The sequence below is a fragment of the Orycteropus afer genome, unplaced genomic scaffold, assembly GCF_000298275.1.
Source record: "Orycteropus afer afer isolate SDZICR_OR568_19922 unplaced genomic scaffold, OryAfe1.0 scaffold00061, whole genome shotgun sequence".
Taxonomy (NCBI): domain Eukaryota; kingdom Metazoa; phylum Chordata; class Mammalia; order Tubulidentata; family Orycteropodidae; genus Orycteropus; species Orycteropus afer.
Window position 1 is genome coordinate 1,661,995 of NW_006921648.1, and position 21,242 is coordinate 1,683,236.

Below are 21,242 nucleotides of genomic sequence, written 5' to 3' on the forward strand. Positions count from 1 at the left end.
AGGAGGCCACAGTGGGAAGAGCAGGCAGGAGGGAGCCCGCGGCCACCCTGCTCCCTCCCTCCAGGACGACTGGAATGAGAGCCCGCTGGACTGGACGCCGCGGAAGATCAATATCAGAGGAGCAGTCCGGTGAGTGAACCCCCTGCCCTGCCTGGCCATCACCCCGACACCCCCAGGTTTAAGTGGGAGTCTTGCTCAGCTTTCCTGCCTGGGAAGGGGGCGTGCCCAAGAGCTTGGGAGGACACCACCTGCCACGCTCTACCCAGGACGTGGATGAAGCCCAGCGTGTGCCTAGAGCCAGGCCCAGAAGCCAGCGGGCATCAGCCAGATACAGCCGCAGGCGCCAGGAGCCTCCAGCCAGCTCCCTCCAGTCTGCGGAGCCATTGGAGGTAATGGAGGGCGTTCCCATGAGGGCCTTCTGCTGGGGGGGGGACCTTCTGTTTTCCCAGAGTCCCACAAGCCTGGGGCTGCACTGACACAGCCCAGACCCTGACCTTGAACCTGACTCGCCCTCCATGCCTGCAGGATGTAGCTCCCTTACCTCCCCAAGTACATCAGGACTCATGTCACAGAATTCGAAGGGCCCCTCGACCCCCGGAGAGCTGGGAGAGTGGGCATTCGGAGGAGACCTTTGAGGCCCGGCTCCACAGAAAGCTTAAGGAGCTGATGACGCAAATGTTGATGGTGTGGCAGGACGACCTGGCCGGCTTGATGGCGGACATGGCGGTGGCGGGGGCCGGGCTGTGGCCAGGACCACCTGCAATGTGTTGAAAGCTGTCTCCGCCTGCCTCTCCGACATGATAGGCTGGCTGCTAGGAGCCTAAGGCCAGCGAGGGGCCTGTGGCCAAAGCTGAAAAGCCCCAGGTTCCCCCAGCACTGGCTTTGGTCCCGCTAACCCTTGTTCTGGTGACGTAGTGCCTAAGGCATTTGACTGCTATCAGAAGGTTGGTGGTTCAAACCCACCAGCTGCTCTCTGGAAGGCAGACTGGGCAATCTACATCCGTAGTGATATTGCCTCTGAAACCTAAAGGAGGTCGCTATGAAATGGACTAGATGGGAGTGTGTTTGGTTTTTTGGTTTTCAACCCTAGTAGGGATCATAAGGCAGCAGGCAGTGTTTGGTGCTGTTGTTCACAAGGTCGCTTTGAGGCAGAGATGACTCGACAGCACCTAACCACAACGACAACCCTTGCCGACCACCTGTGACAGCCCTGCTCAGTCCTCCCTATGCGGGCCCTGTCCCCCACCCTCAAAGCCCTCCCCGCCTGTCTGGCTGTCCTTCTGCGGGTCTGACTGGCCGCTCTGGCCGTGGAGTCCAGCTCACTGCGGGTCTTAATAAAAGTGGCTTGAAGCCAGTGAACGAACGCCTGCCCGAGCCCTTCGGTGACAGGTGGGGCGGAGGGCAGGCGGGGCAGCAGGCTCAGTCTGTGGGCAGAGGCTGGGGTCTGCGGTCTGCGTGAGAGGGGGTGCCCCACCTGACCCGTCCTGTCTATAAAGGCGGACACTGGGCACTGTGTGTTCCCAGTTGGGGTGAGGAGTCTGGGCCATGGGGCCTGTGCGCTGCTTTCCGGGGGCCTGGCGCAGGGTGTGGGCGGCTGCCGAGTAGGCTCTGACCCGTGAGCAGCAGAATGACACGGGCCTGGTCCTGCAGCCCCTCCGGCTCCCTGTCGGCCCAGGTTCTGCTGTGGTCCGTGAGGTCCTCACTGGCTGATTTTCCAAAACGGGTCACCAGGCCTTTTGTCCCAGGCTGTCTTACTGGCACCAGTCCAGTGCTGGTATTGAAATACTGATGACACCGTATCTTAGCAATACGCGAAGCTCCGCGGTGCCCAGCCTACAGCACCCCTGACAGACAGGTGGGGGCTGCACACAGCGGGTGCTCAATACGTGCACACTCCTGGGTCAGCAGCAACCTCAGGCCACCAGGGGCCTGGCCTCCGCCCCCTTCCAGCTCCGCACCTGCTCCTTCACTCCGTGGCCCACTGGGCCTCCTTGGTCTTCATTGCAAGGTGGGGGGCCCCAGAGCTGGGCTGGGGCATAGGGGCAACTCAGGGGCACCCCACCTGGGCCAGGCAGCGAAGGAGGCAGCTGTCAGACCTCTGGGCTGGAGGCCTCAACCCCACCTGTGGAGATTTGGGCACCTGGGGGGTCTCCATCATGGAGTCAAATGGGGGGAGGGTCTCCATGGAGTCGATGGGGAGGGTCTCCAGCACTTGGAGTATTTGGGGGCCAAGTTCACCTTCTGACCGGAAGGAGCTCTGCCCCCTCCCTCTTCCTGCGGCTGGAAGGTGTGCTCACCACCCTGCTTCCCACCCCGACACTGATTTACTGAGATCAGGCTGAGCAGTGCCAGGGACCGACCGTCCAGGGCCTGCAGGAGCCTGACACAGGGCAGCGCAGGTGGGGTGGGGGGTAGGCCTCGGTCCCGGGCAGCCCCCGGGGAGGAGGGGTGTCCTTTCTGGCTCCCCCAGGCCTGAGCTCCCTGTGTGGGGAGGAGGCAGCCCGCGTGTTTGAGGGCTGTAATCAGGGACCGAGGTCCCAGGGCCTCAGCCTCCAGGCCAGGGACACTTCTGTTGGCCAGTCCTGTGAGGTAGGTGGTCAGGTAGGAAGAGCCCGTACAGGGGCTGAGCAGGTTTTAACCAATTGCAGCGAGACAAGGTAACCACCAGCGGTAAGGGGAATGCCAAGCCACAACGCGCGTGCGCACTAGAGAGAAAACGCGCCCTCTCTGAAGTCATTACAATATCATTATAATAAGTTAGCATCGCAGTTTTGACACACACACACCCCCGGGCAAACCAAGTGAGTTACGGGGAAGAGCATGCGCAGTAGCCAGAAAGGTATAATATCTCTAAGTGTCAGCCAAGCCAACCTCCCACCCCCCAAAAGGCGGAGCGAGGCGAAGGCTCAGAACAGCGCCAGGGAGCAAAATAGAGTAAAGGGAGAGACATGAGACCTCGCGGGGCTCCCTACCGCTTGTGGATGGATGCCCGTTCTTGTCTGTGACAACGTAGCAATGAACTTGGCTTTGCTCACTGCTTAACATGCGTTTTCTGTGTAAATTATTTTGCCGAGGAAAACAAGAACCGAAGATGAAAGCTCCCAGGGCTCACAGTGTCCCACCCACGCCCTCCTCTGCCAGCTTCTTCAGCCCCGATGATCACAGGAATGAAGTCTTGGGTCTTAGAAAGACCCTCCCCCTCGGGACAGCTGGGAGCCCAGCAGAAGGAAATGGGGGACAGTGGGCCTGACTTTGGCTGCTGCAGCTCCTGAGGCTGAGGCAGACATGGAGGGAGAGGGCCCAGGGGATGGGAGATGGCTGCCGCTCCAGCCCCCACGCCAGCATCCTGCCCCGACCACCCCGCTCCCACGGCTCCTGTGGGATGGCACCTGTCCTTTCTGGGACCTGAGTGGCTCCTGGGGGATCTGGGGTCTCAGCTGAGGGAGGAAGGAAGGGAGGAGCCTAGAGTGAGGATTCCTGGGTCTTAGCTGGGGATAGACAAACAGCACTGGGCAAATCTCCTGCAAAGGACCTCTTTCAAGTGCTGAAGAGCAAAGATGTCTCCTTGAGGACTAAGGTGAGCCTGAGCCAAGCCTTGGTATTTTCAGTCACCTCATATGCACGTGAGAGCTGGACAATGAATAAGGAAGACCGAAGAAGAATTGATGCTTTTGAGTTGTGGTGCTGGCGAAGAATGCTGAAAGTACCACGGACTGCTGAGAGATCTAACAGATCTGTCCTGGAGGAAGTGCAGCCAGAATGCTCCTTGGAAGCAAGAATGGCCAGACTTCGTCTCACCTATTTTGGTCATGTTGTAAGAAGGGACCATTCTCTGGAGAAGGATGTCGTGCTTGGTAGGGTGGAGGGTCGACGAAAGAGGGGGAGGCCTTCAACGAGATGGACTGACACGGTGGCTGCAGTGATGGGCTCAAGTATAGCAGGGATTGTGGGGCTGGCGCGGGATCAGGCGGTGTTTTGTTCTGCTGTGCATGGGGTCGCTATGAGTTGGAGACAACTCGACAGCACTTAACAACAACAACAACAAGCTGGGGATAGGGATGAGGCGCCAAGGGCATCTTCTAACCTCCTCCAACTCCATGAGGGGGAGAGAGAGGGGTTGACAGCAATACCCCAAAGCTGATTCCCATAAGGCAGAACTTAGACAAGCTGACACCCTCCAACCTTTCCCCCTGTTTGACATCAACCATTCGTCTCTCTCCCGGCACTCTCTACTTTTCTGCTGGGTTCTGCACACCGAAGTCACAGACCATACTCAAGATTATGGCGTTTATTAGGGAAGTAACAGGTCACAGCTCTGGTTCAGGAACTCAGGACACAGTTCTTCCATCAGGATAGTCTCCCCTGGCCCTGCCCAGGCATGCCTCTCTTTGGCCCTCGGCCTGGCCTCTGTCCTGCTCCAGCAAATGTTACAGAGCTCTTTTATCCCTGTCCACAGGTGCATCTAGGTGCACCCCACTCTGCCAGCAAGCCTCCTGCACAAAGGCACTTAGCTTTCTCTCTCTGTGGGCCTACCTCACCACCGTTCTGTTTTGTGCCAGACTCTTGATTCAGCTGCCATCGCCGATGTCTGCTGTCTCTTGACGCAGGGATCTGAGGTCCAAGGAAGCACTCCACACCTGGCTCTTCTATCTCTCCCCCCCCCCCCCCCCCCCCCCCCCCCCTCCCCCCCCCCCCCATGGCAGTGAGATTCTCCTTCTGCTCTGGGAGGGCTCATTTGAAGCGAGCAGATGGCAAAACTGGCCAATCCACATTAGGCTTCCATGCACCTTATTTGCATGGTCCCACCTGCACGAGGGTGCCATGTAGCCTACATACACTGCTAACAAGCTAGCCAATCCCCTTGATGGGCCACAAGCCACTCACATCTGCATAGTCCCACCCAATCATCTCGTGGGAGTCACAAAGACCATGGCTAGAAGGGCCAGACCACGTAATCCCCTGCACCCCACATGGGAAGGGGTGGGGCTGGGGAGGGATGAGGTCAGGGCAGGGGTGCTGGAACATGCACTTGAGAACTAGGGTGGCAGAGGAGAAGATGGGAGGGGAAGGTGATATCCTTGGTGCTTGTGGTCTTGGAGCTGTTACGTCAGGTCCCAGGGTGGTGCCATTCCCTGGCCCAAAAGCTCCTTGGAAGAACAAGGGCAAGGGGGAGCCCCAGACTCTAGCTGGGGGCAATGAAAGCCTTTTCTGGTTACATGGGATCCCTGGAGAGCCCTCGGCCGCTTCAATGGGAGCTGGAGGTCTCCACAACATCCCTCCCAGTAGTGGACTGTTTGCCCAAATCAAGCCAGTTACCAAGCACTTCCTGTGCTATGATCTTTTCTTTGTGTGCAAATGTCTTTTTTGTACTTGACTGTTTGTTGAAATATGTCATTGAGTTTTCCATCCATCCCTGGAGCCTTGTTTTTCACCAGTTCCTTCAGTGTAACTTGGACTTCTTCCTTCAACACCACTGGTTCTTGATCATATGCTACCTTTTAAAAGGGATGCAGCATTGGAGGTGCTCGCTTGGCTTTGCCAGGAAATTTGGAGGACAGCTCCCTGGCCAACCAACTGGAAGAGATCCATATTAGTGCCCATTCCAAAGAAAGGTGATCCAGCAGAATGCAGAAATTATCAAACAATATCCCTAATATCACACACAAGTAAAATTTTGCTGAAGATAATTCAAAAATGGTTGCAGCATTTTATTGGTAGGGAACAACCAGAAATTCAAGCTGGATTCAGAAGAGGACATGGAACGAGGGATATCATTGCTGATGTCAGATGGATCTTGGCTGACAGTAAAGAATACCAGAATGATGCTTAACTGTGCTTTATTGATTATGCAAAGGCATTCAACTCTGTGGATCATAACAAAGCATGGACAACATTGAGAAGAATGGGAATTCAGAACACTTAATTATACTCATGAGGAACTTATACATGGACCAAGAGGCAGTTGTCCAAACAGAACAAGGGGATACTGCGTGGTTTAAAATCAGGAAAGATGTAAGTCAGCGTTGTATCCTTTCACCAGCTTATTTAATTGGTATGCTGAGCAAATAATCTGAGGAACTGAACTATATGAAGAAGAACATGGCATCAGGATTGGAGGAAGACTCATTTACAACCTGAGATACACAGACGACACAACCTTGCTTGGTGAAAGTGAAAAGGACTTGAAGCACTTACTGATGAAGACCAAAGAGCACAGTCTGCAGTGTGGATTACATCTCAGCATAAAGAAAATGAAAATCCTCACAACTGCACCAATAAGCAACATCATGATAAACGGAGAAAAGATGGAAGTTGTCAGGGATTTCATTTTACTGGGATCCACCGTCAACACCCTTAGAGCAATCAATGGTGGGAGAAGAGAAGGGCAGTGTTTGCACAGGGAGACAGCTGGGGTGGAGTGCATGGGAGGGAAGGACACAGGGAAGAGGTAACTGCGGGGAGGAAGTAGGAAGAGAGCTGTTCCATTGTGGGAAATTGCAGTCAATGTCATGAGACAAAATGTGTATGAACTGCTGTATGGAAAATGAACTTGCTCTGTAAATTTTCACCCAAATCACAATAAAAAGTAAAAAAGAAATAATTTGACATATTGTACTCGGAAACTTGCTGCAAAAGGCCTCTTTACAGTGTTGAAGAGCAGAGATGTCACTTTGAGGACTAAGGTGCACCTGACTCAAGCCACGGTGTTTTCAGTCACCTCATACACATGTGAAAGCTGGACGATGAATACGGAAATCCAAAGAATTGATGCACTTGAATTGTGATGTTGGTGAAGAATACCAAAAATACCATGAACTGGCAGAAAAATGAACAGATCTGTCTTGGAGGAAGTACAGCTGGAATGCTCCTCAGAGGCCAGGATGGCCAGACTTTGTCTTGCTTAGCTTGGACATGTTATCAGGAGAGACCATTCCCTGGAGAAGGACCCCATGCTTGGTAATGCAGGTCAGCTAAGAAGACAGAAATCACGCGATGGAAAGACAGAGTGCCTTCAAGGATGGGCTCAAACGTGGCAACAGTTGTGAGATGGCGCAGGACTGTCAACATTTCCAGCCTGTTGTGCACTAATGTTGCTATGAGTCAGAACCAACTTGGTGGCACCTAACAATAATGACAACAAGCAGCAAAGATGTGCCAGGAGATGGGAAAACAAACCAAGCAACCGAGGCAATACCCAGTCCCGAAAAAGCCACAAAGGGGACAGACAGTGAGAGTGTCCTTTGGGGCCAGTTGAGCTTTTTTTTTTTTTTTTCTTTCCTGAATGCTTAACAGAAGTCATGTGATTAAAAAAAACCTTTCCTCCCTAGAAGCAGCCCTCAACTGCCTAATGGGGGTCAGGGCCAGGTGGTGGGAAGGCAAGCTTTGCTTTCCCTATGAGCATAGTCGGTTTGAATCAGTCACCAAAGCTGCAAAGCAGGAGATGTCTTATAACAGTCCTGATGTCTTCCTTCACTAGAGAAGTTTGGGAACATCGGACTGTCATCACCATAAAGAGATGGCATCCTGGGTGAAAAAAGAAATAGAAGGACTGTCTGGAGTGTAGGAAAGGTCGTGTGAAATCAGCTGACCTCCGTCTGAGTGGAGGCACAGTAGCTGGGCCCTGAGTGCAGCTCTTCTGGACCAGTTTAAGCCAGAGAAGCCCCTGCAGCAATCACCTTGAGATACCCTCTAAACTTGGAACTGAAACCACTCCCAGAAGTCACCTAAGTAACAGATTTGCACATAAAATAAGCAATATCACCCATGAGTACTTGCTCCTTTTAAAAGTCATCTCTCTGAGACCAACCCTAAAGCTAAGATGAGAAGGCAAGGTGGGACAGGGAAACTAGATTCGCGGAAATGGCACAACCAGAATGAAAATGAGAAGGTTGACGTGCTGTGGAAAATGCAGTGAATGTCATTGATTGATTTATGCAGAAATCCTAAAATGGGAACTGCAAAAAGGATGTGGGGGTGGAGTCCTCTGATCCCTCCAACTTCACATGGAGGAGATAGAATCACCACCAGCAGCATCAGGCCAAGGCTGATTCCCGTGAAGTCAGACAAGCTGCCACCCACCAGTCTGTCCGCCAATTTCAGACACCAACCGTCCCTCCCACAGCACTCTCAACTTCTCTGTGGAGGTTGATGAATTGTTGCAATGGCCACACAGAGCTCACAGACAATACTCATGATGATGGGGTTTATTAGGGAAGTAAAAGGCTACAACTCAGATTCAGGCATGCTCAGGGTACAGTTCTTCATCAGAACAGCCTCCCCTTGGCCATGCCTGCAGTCACACCTCTTTAGCCCATGGCCTCTTAGCCTGGTGTCCACCCTGCTCGAGCAAGTGCCACAAAACTCTTTCAGCTCTGCTGATAGGTGCACCCTACTCCACCAGCAAGCCTGCCTGAAGGCACTCAGCTTTCTCACTCTGTGGGCTGGCATGCTGCCGCTCTGTCTCATGTCGGTCTCTCAGTTCTGCTGCCACTCTCTCTTTACCAAGGAGGCCAGCACAGGGATCTTGGGTCTAAGGACACACTCCCCTTCTGCCTGCTCTCTGTCTTGATGATAGTGAGAGTCCCCCTCTCCATCTCTGGGAAGGATCATTCTGAGCGTAGCAGAATAGCAAAACCAGCCAACCCCTGTGTTAGGGTTCCATCCACCTGATTTCCATGGTCCTATCTGCACAAGGGTGCCATGTACCTTATTCACATTGATAACAAGCTATCCAGTCCACCTGGTGGGCCACAAGGACCTCACTTTTCATACTTCCACCCAGTCATCTGGTGGCAGTTGCAGAGACCACGGCTAGAAGAACCAGACCAGCTCATTCACTGCGCCACAGGAATCTAATTTGCCGCATAAACTTTCACTGAAAACACAAGGTATTATTTTTGACAAAGCCAAGGACCCTGCTTCCGTGGGACATCCCAGGTAATTGTCCGAACAACATGTGTTGGACCTCCTAGTTTCTTGCAGGTCTTAAATGGCTGCTAGTGTTCATGTGAGGTACAATTGGTCTCTATTTGCCTGGAGCTACACTAGGAGAGTCAGAAACTGCAGGAGGAAGTCGAATGTGTGGCTAATTGCCGCCATGAACTGCCGCCTCCTCTGCCACGAAACCAGAACTAGATGGTGCCTGGCTACCATTACTGAGCATTCTGATCAAAGAATCCGTGGAGGAACACTGATCAAAAGGGGGGAGATATAGAACTGAATTTCAAATTCTCATGAACTCCAGATCTTCTGGAGCCAGGGGGCTGGATGAACCCCTGAAACTATTGCCCCGAGCCCATCTTTAAACCTTAAGCCAAAAACAAATGCCCTGAAGTCTTCTGAAAAGCAAGTTTAGCTTCACTAGTAAAGAGCGTTTGCCTTGGAGCGTCATGCTGTAAGATCTGATGGGGTCAGATTGACAGCAGCAACTGGCAAGATGAGATGGGAACCTTAGGGGGCAGTGAGTTGATGTTAACCGGGGAGGGACAACTCCGAGGAGGGTGAGAATGGTTCCCAAACTCAGAGAATGCCATCAAAGCCACTGAATTGTACACGGAGACACTGCTGAACTGGTGGTCAGCAGTGTGTACTCAACCACAAAAAACAAAAGCACATCGTTTTTAGACATCCAGGTCTTTCTGCGTCAACTCTTCCCATCTCCTTTGGTGCTTCGGACCTGGAAAAGATGGACACTGCCGAGCATGAATGCCACCTTCCACCCAGGGCACCCAGCACTGGCCAGCAGAGCTTGCCGAGATGAAAATGCTGCACCTTGGCGCTGGCCACTGACAGCCATGCCGCCGAGCACTTGAAACGTGCCCAGTGCAACCCAAGAATGAAATTTCAAATTTTACCCAATTTAAACATAAAGAACCACACGTGGCTAGTGGACGCGGTAGTTGACAGGGCAGCCATAGGAGTATCCTGGGGGAAGAATACTTCCAGGGCCAAAAGCCTGCGGTTCCGGTATGTTACCCACCGCTGGCTCTATCTGGGCAGCGCCCCCCCCACACACACACACTGCGTCTTTCTGGTTCCCACATCACATCCTGGAAAGGGCGCTGGAGGCGGGAGAAGGGCGTCATTGGACACAGTGTGGAGACGACCGGATGTCATTCTGCTGCAATTAAAAAAAATAAATAAGGCTCAGAAAGCAGGACAGGACAGAAAAGAAGAGCTCGGGGAAATGGTAACCACAGGGAGGAAGGGAGAAGAGGCGTCAAATCGGAGGACTGCAGCGTCAGGAAACAAAATGTGCATGAATGTCAAACCAATTTGCTTTGTAAACTTCCACCCAAATTATAAAAATAATAAAAAAAAATAATAATAAAAGAGCGAGCATTTGCTTTCAAAAAGGTCATTTACTTAGGGGTTTTGAAATACACTCTTGAGGCCTGGAGGGGGTGCTCTGGTAGGGAGTGGCGCATAGGCGCCAGTGGAGGGTGTTGGGGGGTGTGGATGCACCGCAGGCCTCTGCCGCAGGCCCGGCGTGGGGCGGGGATGGCCAGGCCTGGCCCGATTGGCCAAGCTAGTACAGGATCTCGCGAGCGTGGGTCCGCAGGTGACGCATGAGGTGGGAGTTACGGCTGAAGCTGCGGCCGCACTGTGGGCAGGAGTAGGGCCTGGCGCCGGTGTGCACCAGCCTGTGACGTTGCAGGTTGCAGCTGCGGCTGAAGCTCTTGCCACACTCCACGCACTCCTGGGGAACCTCTGCCGGCGGCGGTGCCGCGGCCGCCGCCTCCTCCCCCCCCGCCCCCAGGTGGGTGGCCAGGTGCCGCTGCAGGTGCGCGTTGCGCCGGAAGCTCCGGTCGCACGTGGGGCAGCTGTAGGGCCGCTCGCCCGTGTGGCTGCGGCGGTGGCGGGTCAGGTTGGAGCTGTTCCGGAAGCGGTGGCCGCAGGTGTCACAGGCGTGGGGCTTCTCCCCGGTGTGGATGCGCCGGTGGCGGGCCAGGTGCGCGCTCTGGCTGAAGCGTTCGCCGCACTCGCTGCAGCAGCAGGGCTTCTCGCCCGTGTGGCTTCGCCGGTGGCGGGTGAGGTCCTGCGTCTGGCTGAAGCTCTTGCCGCACTGGGCGCAGTGGTAGGGCCGCGGGCCGCCGTGAGTCAGCAGGTGGCGGGCCAGGCCTGCGCGCCGCACGAAGCGCTTCCCGCACTGCGAGCAGGCGTAGGGCTTCTCGCCCGTGTGCACGCGCTGGTGGCTGGCCAGCTGGGAGCTCTGGCTGAAGCGGCGGCCGCAGGCCTGGCAGGAGAAGGGCCGCTCGCCCGTGTGCACGCGCCGGTGGGCCACCAGGTGCTCGCTGCGCCGGAACGCCTTGCTGCAAATGTCGCACACGTAGGGCCTGCGCTCGGGGGCCGGCTGGGCGCTGCTGGCGCACTCGGTGCACTGGTGGCCCTTGTCCTTGGCGTGGATGTGCAGGTGGCGCTTGAGGCTGGAGCGGCGCTGGAAGGTGTGGCCGCAGTGTGAGCACAGGACCACGGTGAGCTCCGGCGCCGGCGGCTGCGCCTCGGCCTTGGGCTCGGCAGGGCCGCAGGGTGGCTTCTGGGCCTGGTTCTGGTCCTGCGCGTGCGCCAGCAGGTGCTTCAGGAGGCTGGCCCGCCGCTGGAAGCCCTGGCCGCACTCCGCACACAGGAAGGCGGGCTCCGCGTGCGTCTGCAGGTGCTTGCTCAGGTGTGAGCTCTGGCGGAAGCGGTGGCCGCACAGGTGGCAGGGGTGCGGGCGCTCATCCGTGTGCGTGCGCATGTGCAGCTTGAGCACGGAGCTGCGGCCAAAGCGCTTGCCGCAGCACAGGCACGCGAAGGTGCGCCCGCCGCCGTGCGAGCGCAGGCGGTGCGCCTCCAGGAGCGACAGGTGCGCGAAGCTCGTGCCGCACTCGGTGCAGATGAGCCGCACGTTCGGCTCGGGCTTGGGGGGCCCGCCGGCTGCCGGGGCCTCCACCACCTCAGTCCTGCCAGGAGGGGAATCCTGGCCACCGGTGTCGCCCACCGCAGGGCTCTGGCCGGCCTTCTGGTCCTGGGGGTCTTCCGCCTGGCCAGGACTGGCTGTGCTCAACTCTCCTGAGACGGCAGGGCCCCAGGCAGCCCCTCTGGGCTCTCCTAGTTTAAATTCCTCTTTGTTTGGAGTCCTGCTTTCCAATCCTAGGGACAAAGAAGGAAACGAAGATGGTCGGGTTGATTTAGAGGGACTCCCAGGAAAGGCCAGAACCTCACTGCTCTGGGTGCAGAGAGACCCCAGTGTCAGCAAAGACGTTGATGGGCACAGGGTGGGGGTGAAGCCAGAAGGCCCTTTTTTCATCATCACCTATTTTTGTTTGGATTTTAGTAAAATATATCTATACATCTATATGTATATACACACACACATTTTTTTTTTTTTTTTTTTTTTAGCTTTGCAACTAGGTTTAAGTGTGCTGTTGAGTGACATTAATTACGTTCACCCTGTGTTCAGACATCACTGCCATCTAATTCCAGAACATGTTCATCACCCCAAATGGAAACCCTATGCCCATTAATCAGTCACTCCCTCTACAACTGCTGTAAATGCCCAAAGGAAATGGGGTGCTAATTAGACCAGATACAGTAAACCTTAAAAAAAAAAAAAAAAAGAATATCAATTTTAAGAGACAAGAAGAGCCAGACGGCATCTGAAGCCTCAGGGACCACTCCCGGCACCCGAGGAAGGATCTCCCAGTAAGTTGGGGGAAGGCTTCTTACCTAGAGGGTGCACAGGCCACGCCTTCTTGGCAGGGACGTCTTCAAAGGTCAAGGATTCCTGGAACCAGAGGCATGGCAGAGAGCCTCCGTGAGTGAGGAGTGGCTGAGGTCGGGGTAGGGGTGGGATGAAGGCTTTCAAAAAAGGAAGATACCAAAACCAACCCAACCCAACCCACTGCCATCAAGTGATCCTGGCTCATAGCAACCCCCCTTGGGTTTCCGAGATGGTAAATCTTTATGGAAGCAGATTGCCCAGTCTTGCTTCAGTGGAGTGGCTGGTGGGTTTGAACCGCCAACCTTCTGGTTAGCAGTCAGATGCCTTAGGCACTACATCACCAGAGCTCCTTAAAGGAAGATAAGGATTGGCTAAACCTACAGAGCTTGAGAAAGTTCCAGAAGGTGCCAACCACCTCAGGTGAGGCAACCAGCCCGTCTCACCAACACAGCCGCCAATTCTTGATCCTGGGAATTCTCTGGCCATACCACGGGGCCCTGTGTAGCTGCCACCGTTGGGGTAGACAAAGACAGAGCTGTTAGAAGCCACCAGCCCTGCCCGCCACGTGGCTTCAGGGACAGGTACCCCACTGCCACAGTCCTGTGAGAGACATCTTGGATCTCTCCCATCCCGGCCAACTAGGAGGCTGCCCAGTTCCCAAATAGCCTGCCTCCCAGGTTCCACCCACACGGCCAGCTCTCCACCTTCCTGGGCTTCTCACCAATTTCTTGCAGAGTCTGGAAGGTTCTTTTGGGACTAGGGCTCTGTGGCTGCTTTGGACTTGGGCTGAGTACCCAGGTGCCTGGCTCCAAAGGCTTGGTGGCTCCTGGCTGGGTGGCATCTGGACCTGGAGCCTCTTCGGAGGGTACTTCCTCTTTGGGGATGTGGCTGGGCACCTGGGCAGGGCCCCCTTGGTCCTCTGCGGTGACATCTGTACTGGGGTAATTCTTGCCGGTGTTGAAGCTAAAATCCTGTAAAGTATTTTACAGAGTATACGTGTGTTCATGTCCTACCGACTCCAAAGGGGAAGAGGCCAGGTGAGTGAGACCCACCAGGAACGGGACAGGAAGTTAAGGAGGAAGCGGTGGGCAGAGGAAGGTGGTATTTCCAGGGATTCCTATATTTAAAAAAAAACAGGCAAGTCAGACTAGACTTTCTGTTGTTTTTGTTTGTACAAGGCAGCCTCAGCAGCTGATTGTTCAGATTCTTGTTGTAAATGTCTATCACGTTTGCTAAGTCTGACTGTACTGCTACAGTTCAGTCATACCAGGAAAGGGTCAGACTTACTGACAGATTTACACAAATGGCTGGGCAACTCTTGCCCTTGATCACTGTCAATTTCCCATCACCTGAAGCAGAAAGTTTCTCCTCAAGTTTTAGGAAACAAAATCCTGAGTGTGTATCTACGTTTCAGAGAATGAAAATAAAAGAAGGAAAGGCAGACAATTCATTTTATAAAATGCATTTTGATTTCAAGATCTAGTCAGAACAGCACGGAAAAGAAAAACACAGCCATGGGTAGAAAAATTCTGAACAAAATACTAGCAGATAAACCCAGTGGCAAATTTTTCTTTTTTTCGAGTCATGTTTAGGAGCTCTGGGGGCTCAGTGCCTAAGGCGTCTGACTGCTAACCAGAGGGTTGGTGGTTCAAACCCACCACCTGCTCCACAGAAGGAAGACGGGGCAATCTGCTTCCTCAGAAACCCAACGGTTGCTATGATCTATAAGCATATTAAAATATTGGCGACGAGTATAAAAAAATAAGTTTTCTTGGGAAAAAAAAAATGATTAATAGGGCTTATGCCAAGAATTCAAGTATGGGTCAAAGTCAGAAAAATTAATACTCAACATCCCATCTTAGTGGATTGAAGGGAAAAGCCTTACAATCATTTTTATACAAACAAACAGAGTCAAACTCTGCTCCACAGGGTTTCAGTGGCTGGTTTTTCTGAAGTGTGTCACCAGCCCTTCCCTGCGAGGCATCCCTGGGCTGGACTCGAATCTTTAGCCTTTCAGTTGGTAGCCGAGGTATCACCCCAATGAACCCCCCACGGCTCAGATCACTGCTGTGGACCCACAGGAAAAAATGATTTGATACCACCCAGGTGTCAAGTATGCTTTTAGGAAAACCCTTGGCAAACCAGGAGTGGAAAGGATTTTACTTAATAGTCAAAGAATATAAAGAAGTGCGCACCTTCAGGGGGCAGTGAGTTCTTGTTAATGGGGGAGGCATATTCACCAAGAGAGGATGAGGATGGTTGCACAGCTTAAAGAATGGAATCAGTGTCACCGAATGGACATTGAAACGGTTGAACTGGCGTATGTTGTGCTGTGTATGTTCAACAAGAAAAAGAAATTACAGGTATTCCCCGTGTTGTGAACGAAGCCTTGAGATCCGGTCCTGACTGTGTCTTTAAGAATCTGTAGCTAAGTCGGATCAAGGGCATTCAGTTGTCACTTAGCCTTATTGAAGGCAAAAGTGGGATTCTGGTGGCGCAGTGCCTACAGCATTTGACTGCTCACCAGAAAGTTGGCGGTTCAAACCCACCAGCCACTCTGTGAAAAGACGGGGCAATCTACTTCTGTAAAGACTGGAAACCCAACGGGGTCTCTCTGAGTTGGACCTGACTCGCTGGCAGTGAGTTTGAGTTTGTTTGTTTTTTTTTTTAGTTTTAATTGGAGAACAGGCTCAAAGCCTTTTCAGTGACTGACTGAAAAGCTGTGTGTGCAGCAAGCGAAGGTAACATTGAGGAGGAATCTGTTGAGAGTCGGGGTTGGTTCAGTCCTTTCAAAGTGAGAGCGGGTTTCCATCACATTAAAGGGGACGTAGCATGAGAGCCGGACCCATGTCCTTTGGACGTGTTGTCAGGAGGGTCCTTGGAGAAGGACGTGCTTGGTAAAGTAGGGGGTCGGCAATAAAGAGGAAGCTCCTAGAGATGGAGTGACATGGGCTGCGACGACGGGCTCAGGTGTAGCAAGGACTGTGAGGGTGGCGCAGGGTTTCGTTCTGTGGACACGGGTTACTAGGAGTCAGAGCTGACTCACTGGCCCCTAACAACAACAGTTGTCTGTCGTTGGAAGTTCATAACCCAGGGACTGCCCGTATTAAAAAAAGAAATCTGCAGCAAGCTTAATAGTGAGGAAAGTCTTAAAAGCTGAGATACACCACGGACGGGCAGTGAAGCCCGTGGCCCTGCCTGCCCTCCCAGCCGCCTCTTACCAGCGGCCCCGCGCTGCCGGCCTCCAGGCTCACGCCCTCGAGCAGCAGCACGACCTCCTCGCCGTCGCGGAGCGGCTGCCCCTGCAGCCGGCCCAGCAGGTGCGGCGGCAGCACGCTCAGGAACTGCTCGAGCACCAGCAGCTCCAACATCTGCTTCTTGGTGTGCAGGGCCGGCCGCAGCCAGTGGCCGCAGAGCTCGCGGAGCCGGCCCAGGGACGCCCGCGGGCCCATGTCCTCCTGGTACTGGAAGCATCTGAAGAGCTGGTGGGCCACCTCGGGCCGCAGCCTGCTGTCCAGGTGCTTGGGCTCCTGCTGCCCCACGGCCTCGTCGTCTTCCAGTTTGACGGCGCCAAGCTGCTCTTGCTCCTGGGCGGCCGGGCCGGCTTCTGTGAGCATCCTTCGCCTCCTGGCACCTGGCTTCCTCTCAGGTCGCTCCCTCCTTCCCCACCTGGGAAGCTGAAGACCCAGAGTTGGGGTCTGGGCCGGAGGCACTCACCCCCACCTGCCCGCTGCTTCCCGAGTCACCAACCGATGTGAAAACCGGTTAAAACCGTTCCGACTCACGGCAACCCCGTGTGTGTATACGGAGAAGCGTGTGCCGTAAGGCTGTCAACGGCTGGGTGTTTCGGAAGGAGACGGCCAGGCCTTCCTTCCGCTGCATCTCTGGATGGACTTGAACCTCCAACCTTCCGGTTAGCAGTCAAGTGCACTCACCGTTTGCACAACCCAGGGACTCCAGTCAACGTTAAGACGCCTTCCAAGGAAACAGTTACCGCTGCTCGTGGGTAGTGGTTCAACCTGAACAAAGCACCAAAAAGCAGAGAAAACTGATAGTATTATTGTCCTGTCCTGGGTATCCAGAAGTCTGCATCTTGTCACCCCAGGGATTAAATTTCACATCCCCGAGAACAGCCCCCTGCTGTGTTACTGTGTGGAGCCCACAGCACCGTCAAGAATGGAGTTTGCCAAAAGCATTCCATCTCAATCTAACACAGCCCCTAGACCCAGCTTCCAGTGTAAGGACATTACAGTAGTGTCACCTGGAAGGCTGAGGTGCACCTAACCCAAGCCATGGTGTTTTCAATCGCCTCACATGCATGTGAAAGTTGGACCATGAATAAGGAAGACCAGAGAAGAGTGATGTCTGTGAATGATGCTGAATACGGGACGGACGGCGAGAAGAACCAACAAATCCGTCTTGGAAGGAGTACAGCCAGAGTGCCCGTTAGAAGTGAGGATGGGGAGGCCATGCCTCGCGTACTTGGGACGTGTCTTCAGGAGGGACCAGTGCCTGGAGAAGGACACCGTGCTTTGTAAAGTGGAGGGTCGGTGAGAAAGAGGAGGACCCTTGGCAAGATGGACCGACACAGTGGCTGCCAGAATGGGCTCAGGCAGGGCAAGGAGGAGGAGGCCGGCGCAGGCCTGGGCAGTGTTTGTTCAGATGTACACAGGGTCACTGTGAGTTGGAACCTAACGGCAACATGGGAAATAAGGGACAAACCCTCCAAGATGGAACATTCAGGAGACACATTTGTTAGACAGACCGTGTAACACATCAGTGCCTGGGGAGGGGCTTGTTTTAGAGGTGACCAAAGAGAAAGTGTGATCAGCAGTGGCAAGCCTACTAACTCCCGATGTCACCTTCTGGCTAAACAACAAGTTTGCTGGAAAAAAAAAAATACTGTCACCCCTAACTGCTATCTATGCTCCTTTACAAAAACTAAAATCACCTAGATGAGGCCAAACAGCCCACGAAGTCAGAATTAAGGGGACCAGCACCAGGCAAGTGGAAACACACTGAGAACCAGGCCGTGCGTCAGCACGGAACGTTGTCACCAAAGAGCTTGTTTAGAAATTGTTGAGCGGGGACCCCGAAACTGCTGCGGAAACCTTCCCTGAAAACACAATAAAATATTTAAGAAAAGAACTGGGAACCTTGGTTGGATGCTGTTTTTTTTTCAAAAGCTTGAAAGGCATTCTGGGAACAACTCACTCAAAGAACTCAGTACCGTCCAGTCACATCCGACTCACAGCGACCCCTCCTTGGGTTTCCGAGGCGGTGTCACTACGCAAGTAGACTGCCCAACCTTCCTTCTGAGGAGTGGCTGGTGGGTTTGAACCGCCAGCCTTCTGGTTGCCTTAAGCACTATGCCACCAGAGCTAGGGACGTGTGAATAAGGATAGGATAGGTACTACATGGTAACAGGGGTGACCGCTCACTTTCTGAGGTGGCATTCTAGTCTGTGGTAAGTAGATGTCTTTGTTCTTAGAAGATGCTGGAAAGTAGGGAAGTGAAGTTAGCTCGAGGACCAAGGCAAATGTGGCAAAATGACCCACAAAATGAAGTTGCCGTTGGTTCCATTCTGACTCTTGACAACCCCACGTGTGAGCAGAGTACCGCTGCACTCCATCGGTCTTCAGGGCTGACCTTCTGAAGCCCCAACCCCAGGCATTTGTGTTCCTAGCTGCCTCTGGTGGGTTTGAACCACCAACCTTTCCATTGGCGCCACCCAGGCACTCCTTGGCAAAACGGTAACAAGATTTGAATCAAGGAGGGGAGGGGGTGTTTGTTGCATGGTTCTTTTAACTTCTCTGGATGTTTGAGAATTTTAAAAATAGAAGATTTGGTATTTATATTTTTATCACGATAAAAAAAATACTAAAAATAAAGGTTAGTGGGGAAATCTTTATATTCGTGGTATCTGAGCAGGCGATCTGACTCTACTTTCTGGCTGTGCAAGTGGCTCTCAGAGGTCAAGGCCACGACCACGCAGCTGACCAGCGCAGAGCTGGGCTGGGCCCCCGCCTGCTGCTGCTCAATTACCCCACCTCTCACAGTTGCAGCCCCAGGGGTAAGGCCAGGATGAGCCCCGGGGAGAAGGAATGGGAGCACCCAGCTTGAGCCTAGAGTTCACTGGAGCGCCACCTGGACCAGTGTAGGAGCGGGCGTTACTGGGAAAGGAATGGAGCCTTCTGGAGAGCAGAGGGGAAGAGGGTTTCAGTTGGGCAGCGGATGGTGTCCGGACGAGAGGCGTGCCCCCAAGGCAACCAAGCTGGATCTGCCCTCTCCAGGGAAGCGGCCCTGTGCCCACAGATCCCCCGGAGGAAGCGCTGGGTGGGAGGTGGCAGACAGGGGGTCATTCCCCTCTCTTTCCTAACTCACCCTCCATTCTGCATTTCTCCTGGTCTATCCCCCACACGCCCCATCCCAACCCTTGGAGTCTGGCTAGCAATGTTTCTAGCTGGCCACCAGAGGGCGCTGGTTCCTTGGTCCCAAACCACCTCCCAAGCCCGCCCCAGCCCCTCTCACCTAAGGGGCCGGCTCCTTGGAGCTTCTCCACCTTGTTCCTTTACAGGGCAGCCCAGAGCCGCCCCAGGTTCAGCCCCACTCACGGGGGGCAGTTCATTCCTTCAACACAATCCAGAGGCTTCGACTTTCCTGAACAGGCTTGTATTTCTGTTAGAGAGGTTTCAGGGTCCTTTTGTATTTTACCACTTGGTTCGCAGTTACTGAACAGATACGGGAACTTGGGCTCCCACATCTCCCCACCTTCCTTGTTTCTCCAAATCTGTGCTCTCAGGACAGGCACCTGGAGCTTGGAGGGCAGGGAGGGGATCGGATGTGCCACTCTCCAAAGGCCAGAGAACAACGCCTGGCACGTGGCAGGTGGGCCAGGGAAGGTGCTGGTTATGAGAGCTGTAATAATGCAAGTGACCACAATCTAGCAAGGGCGACAATAGTACCGGTGCTACCGATGACCCATGTCACAGCGGAGAACAAGGCTCGCAGGTTAACCAGCCTTGGCGACAGAGCCAGGTAAAAGCCAGCCTGGCCAAGAGCTTCCGGTGTTGGCTGAGCCCCCTTCATAGCGGACAGGAGCTCTAAGCACCTCCCTTCCAGGGGGATAAGCTGTGTGATGCGTAGAAGAGGGGACACCTGGGTTCTAAACCTCACCCCTCAGAGGAGAGCAAAGCAACACACTGAAGACGCCAGGCCTAGTTCCAGCCCACCTGCGCAACCCCCACCTCCCTCCAGCACCCCAGCCCCCAGCCTAGCCCCAACAGCTCCCAGCCTCCACCCAGCCGCTCCCAGGCTCCGCCCAGCCGCCCCCAGCCTCCGCCCAGCCCCTCTCAGGCTCCGCCCAGCCGCTCCCAGCCTCCGCCCAGCCCCTCTCAGGCTCCGCCCAGCCGCTCCCAGCCTCCGCCCAGCCCCTCCCCTCCCCTCCCCCAGTATCTCCCACTCCTTCCAGCATCCAATCTCCCCTCCCCCCATCTCCCTCTGGCTTCCCTCCATCTTTCTCCCCTTCCCTCCCCCATCCACAGGCACATCTAAGGTATGGCAGGTATGGCAGGGCCCCGGGCCCCACCGGAAGGGGGTCCTCCATCCCAGGCTGTGAAAATCATTCACCAAGTTAAAACTAATGCTTTTGTATTTGAGGGCCTCCATGGTTGAAGGGTCGCTATGAGTCAGACCGACTCCAGGGCACCTAAGAACAACAACGGGTCAAGGCAGACTGGATGATCTTGCTCTGCTTTGTAGAAAGAGACCAACCCAAACCCACTGCCTGGAGTTGATTCTGACTCACAGCGCCCCTAGAGGACAGAGTGGAACTGCCCCATAGGGTCTCCAAGGCTGTAGGTACTTAACAGAATCAGACTGCTGCCATATCTTTCTCCCTCGCGGCGGCTGGTGGGTTTGAACCGTCCACCTTCCGGTTACCAGCTGAGCACTTTAACCACTGCACAACTGTTACTCGCAACAATAGAACGGGGATGCTAATAGCTACCTCACAGTCGTACCAATGGAAAGGTGCAGGTACAAATGCCAGAAAGGTCTTTGATCAATATTCCAGTAACAATGTTCCATGTCTTTCTGTTGCTGTTATGTGCCGTCGAGTTGGCCCCGACTCATAGCGACCCCTCCTTGGGTTTCCGAGGCAGTATCACTACGGAAGTAGGATTGCCCAACCTTCCTTCCGAGGAGTGGCTGGTGGATTTGAACCGCCAGCCTTCTGGTTAGCAGTCAAGTGCTTTAGCCACTATGCTACCAGAGCTCCCATGTTTTTCTAGAGAAGCAAATTAATTAGAGAACCAATTGCTCACGATGGATAACCCTACAGGTCCCTACCACCCCGTGTGATTTTCCTAGCCTTAGGCAGAATGTGGCGCGTGGGCTGAATCAGAAAAAGCAGAGTGGGGGGATTCCAACCCCAGACCTTGGGCCTAGAGGCTGCAATCTCCAGGTGAGGTCTTAACCAGAGGTTTTCAAGAGGTGGGATTTGGGGCAAGTCGGCTTTAAAGACTCTCTCCCTCCCCCC

General features: G+C 54.2%; 1 protein-coding gene across 1 annotated transcript; it reads right to left on the minus strand.

Moving 5' to 3' along the window:
• Positions 1–10,528: 10,528 nt before the first annotated feature.
• On the minus strand, positions 10,529–16,155 carry ZSCAN10 (zinc finger and SCAN domain containing 10). The gene is made up of 5 exons (XM_007939557.2): positions 15,925–16,155; positions 13,425–13,674; positions 13,147–13,208; positions 12,709–12,766; positions 10,529–12,132 (listed from the first exon to the last, which is right to left on the minus strand). The coding sequence occupies exons 1-5, from the start codon at positions 16,153–16,155 to the stop codon at positions 10,529–10,531; spliced, it is 2,205 nt and encodes a 734-aa protein (XP_007937748.1).
• Between the last annotated feature and the right edge of the window lie 5,087 nt (positions 16,156–21,242).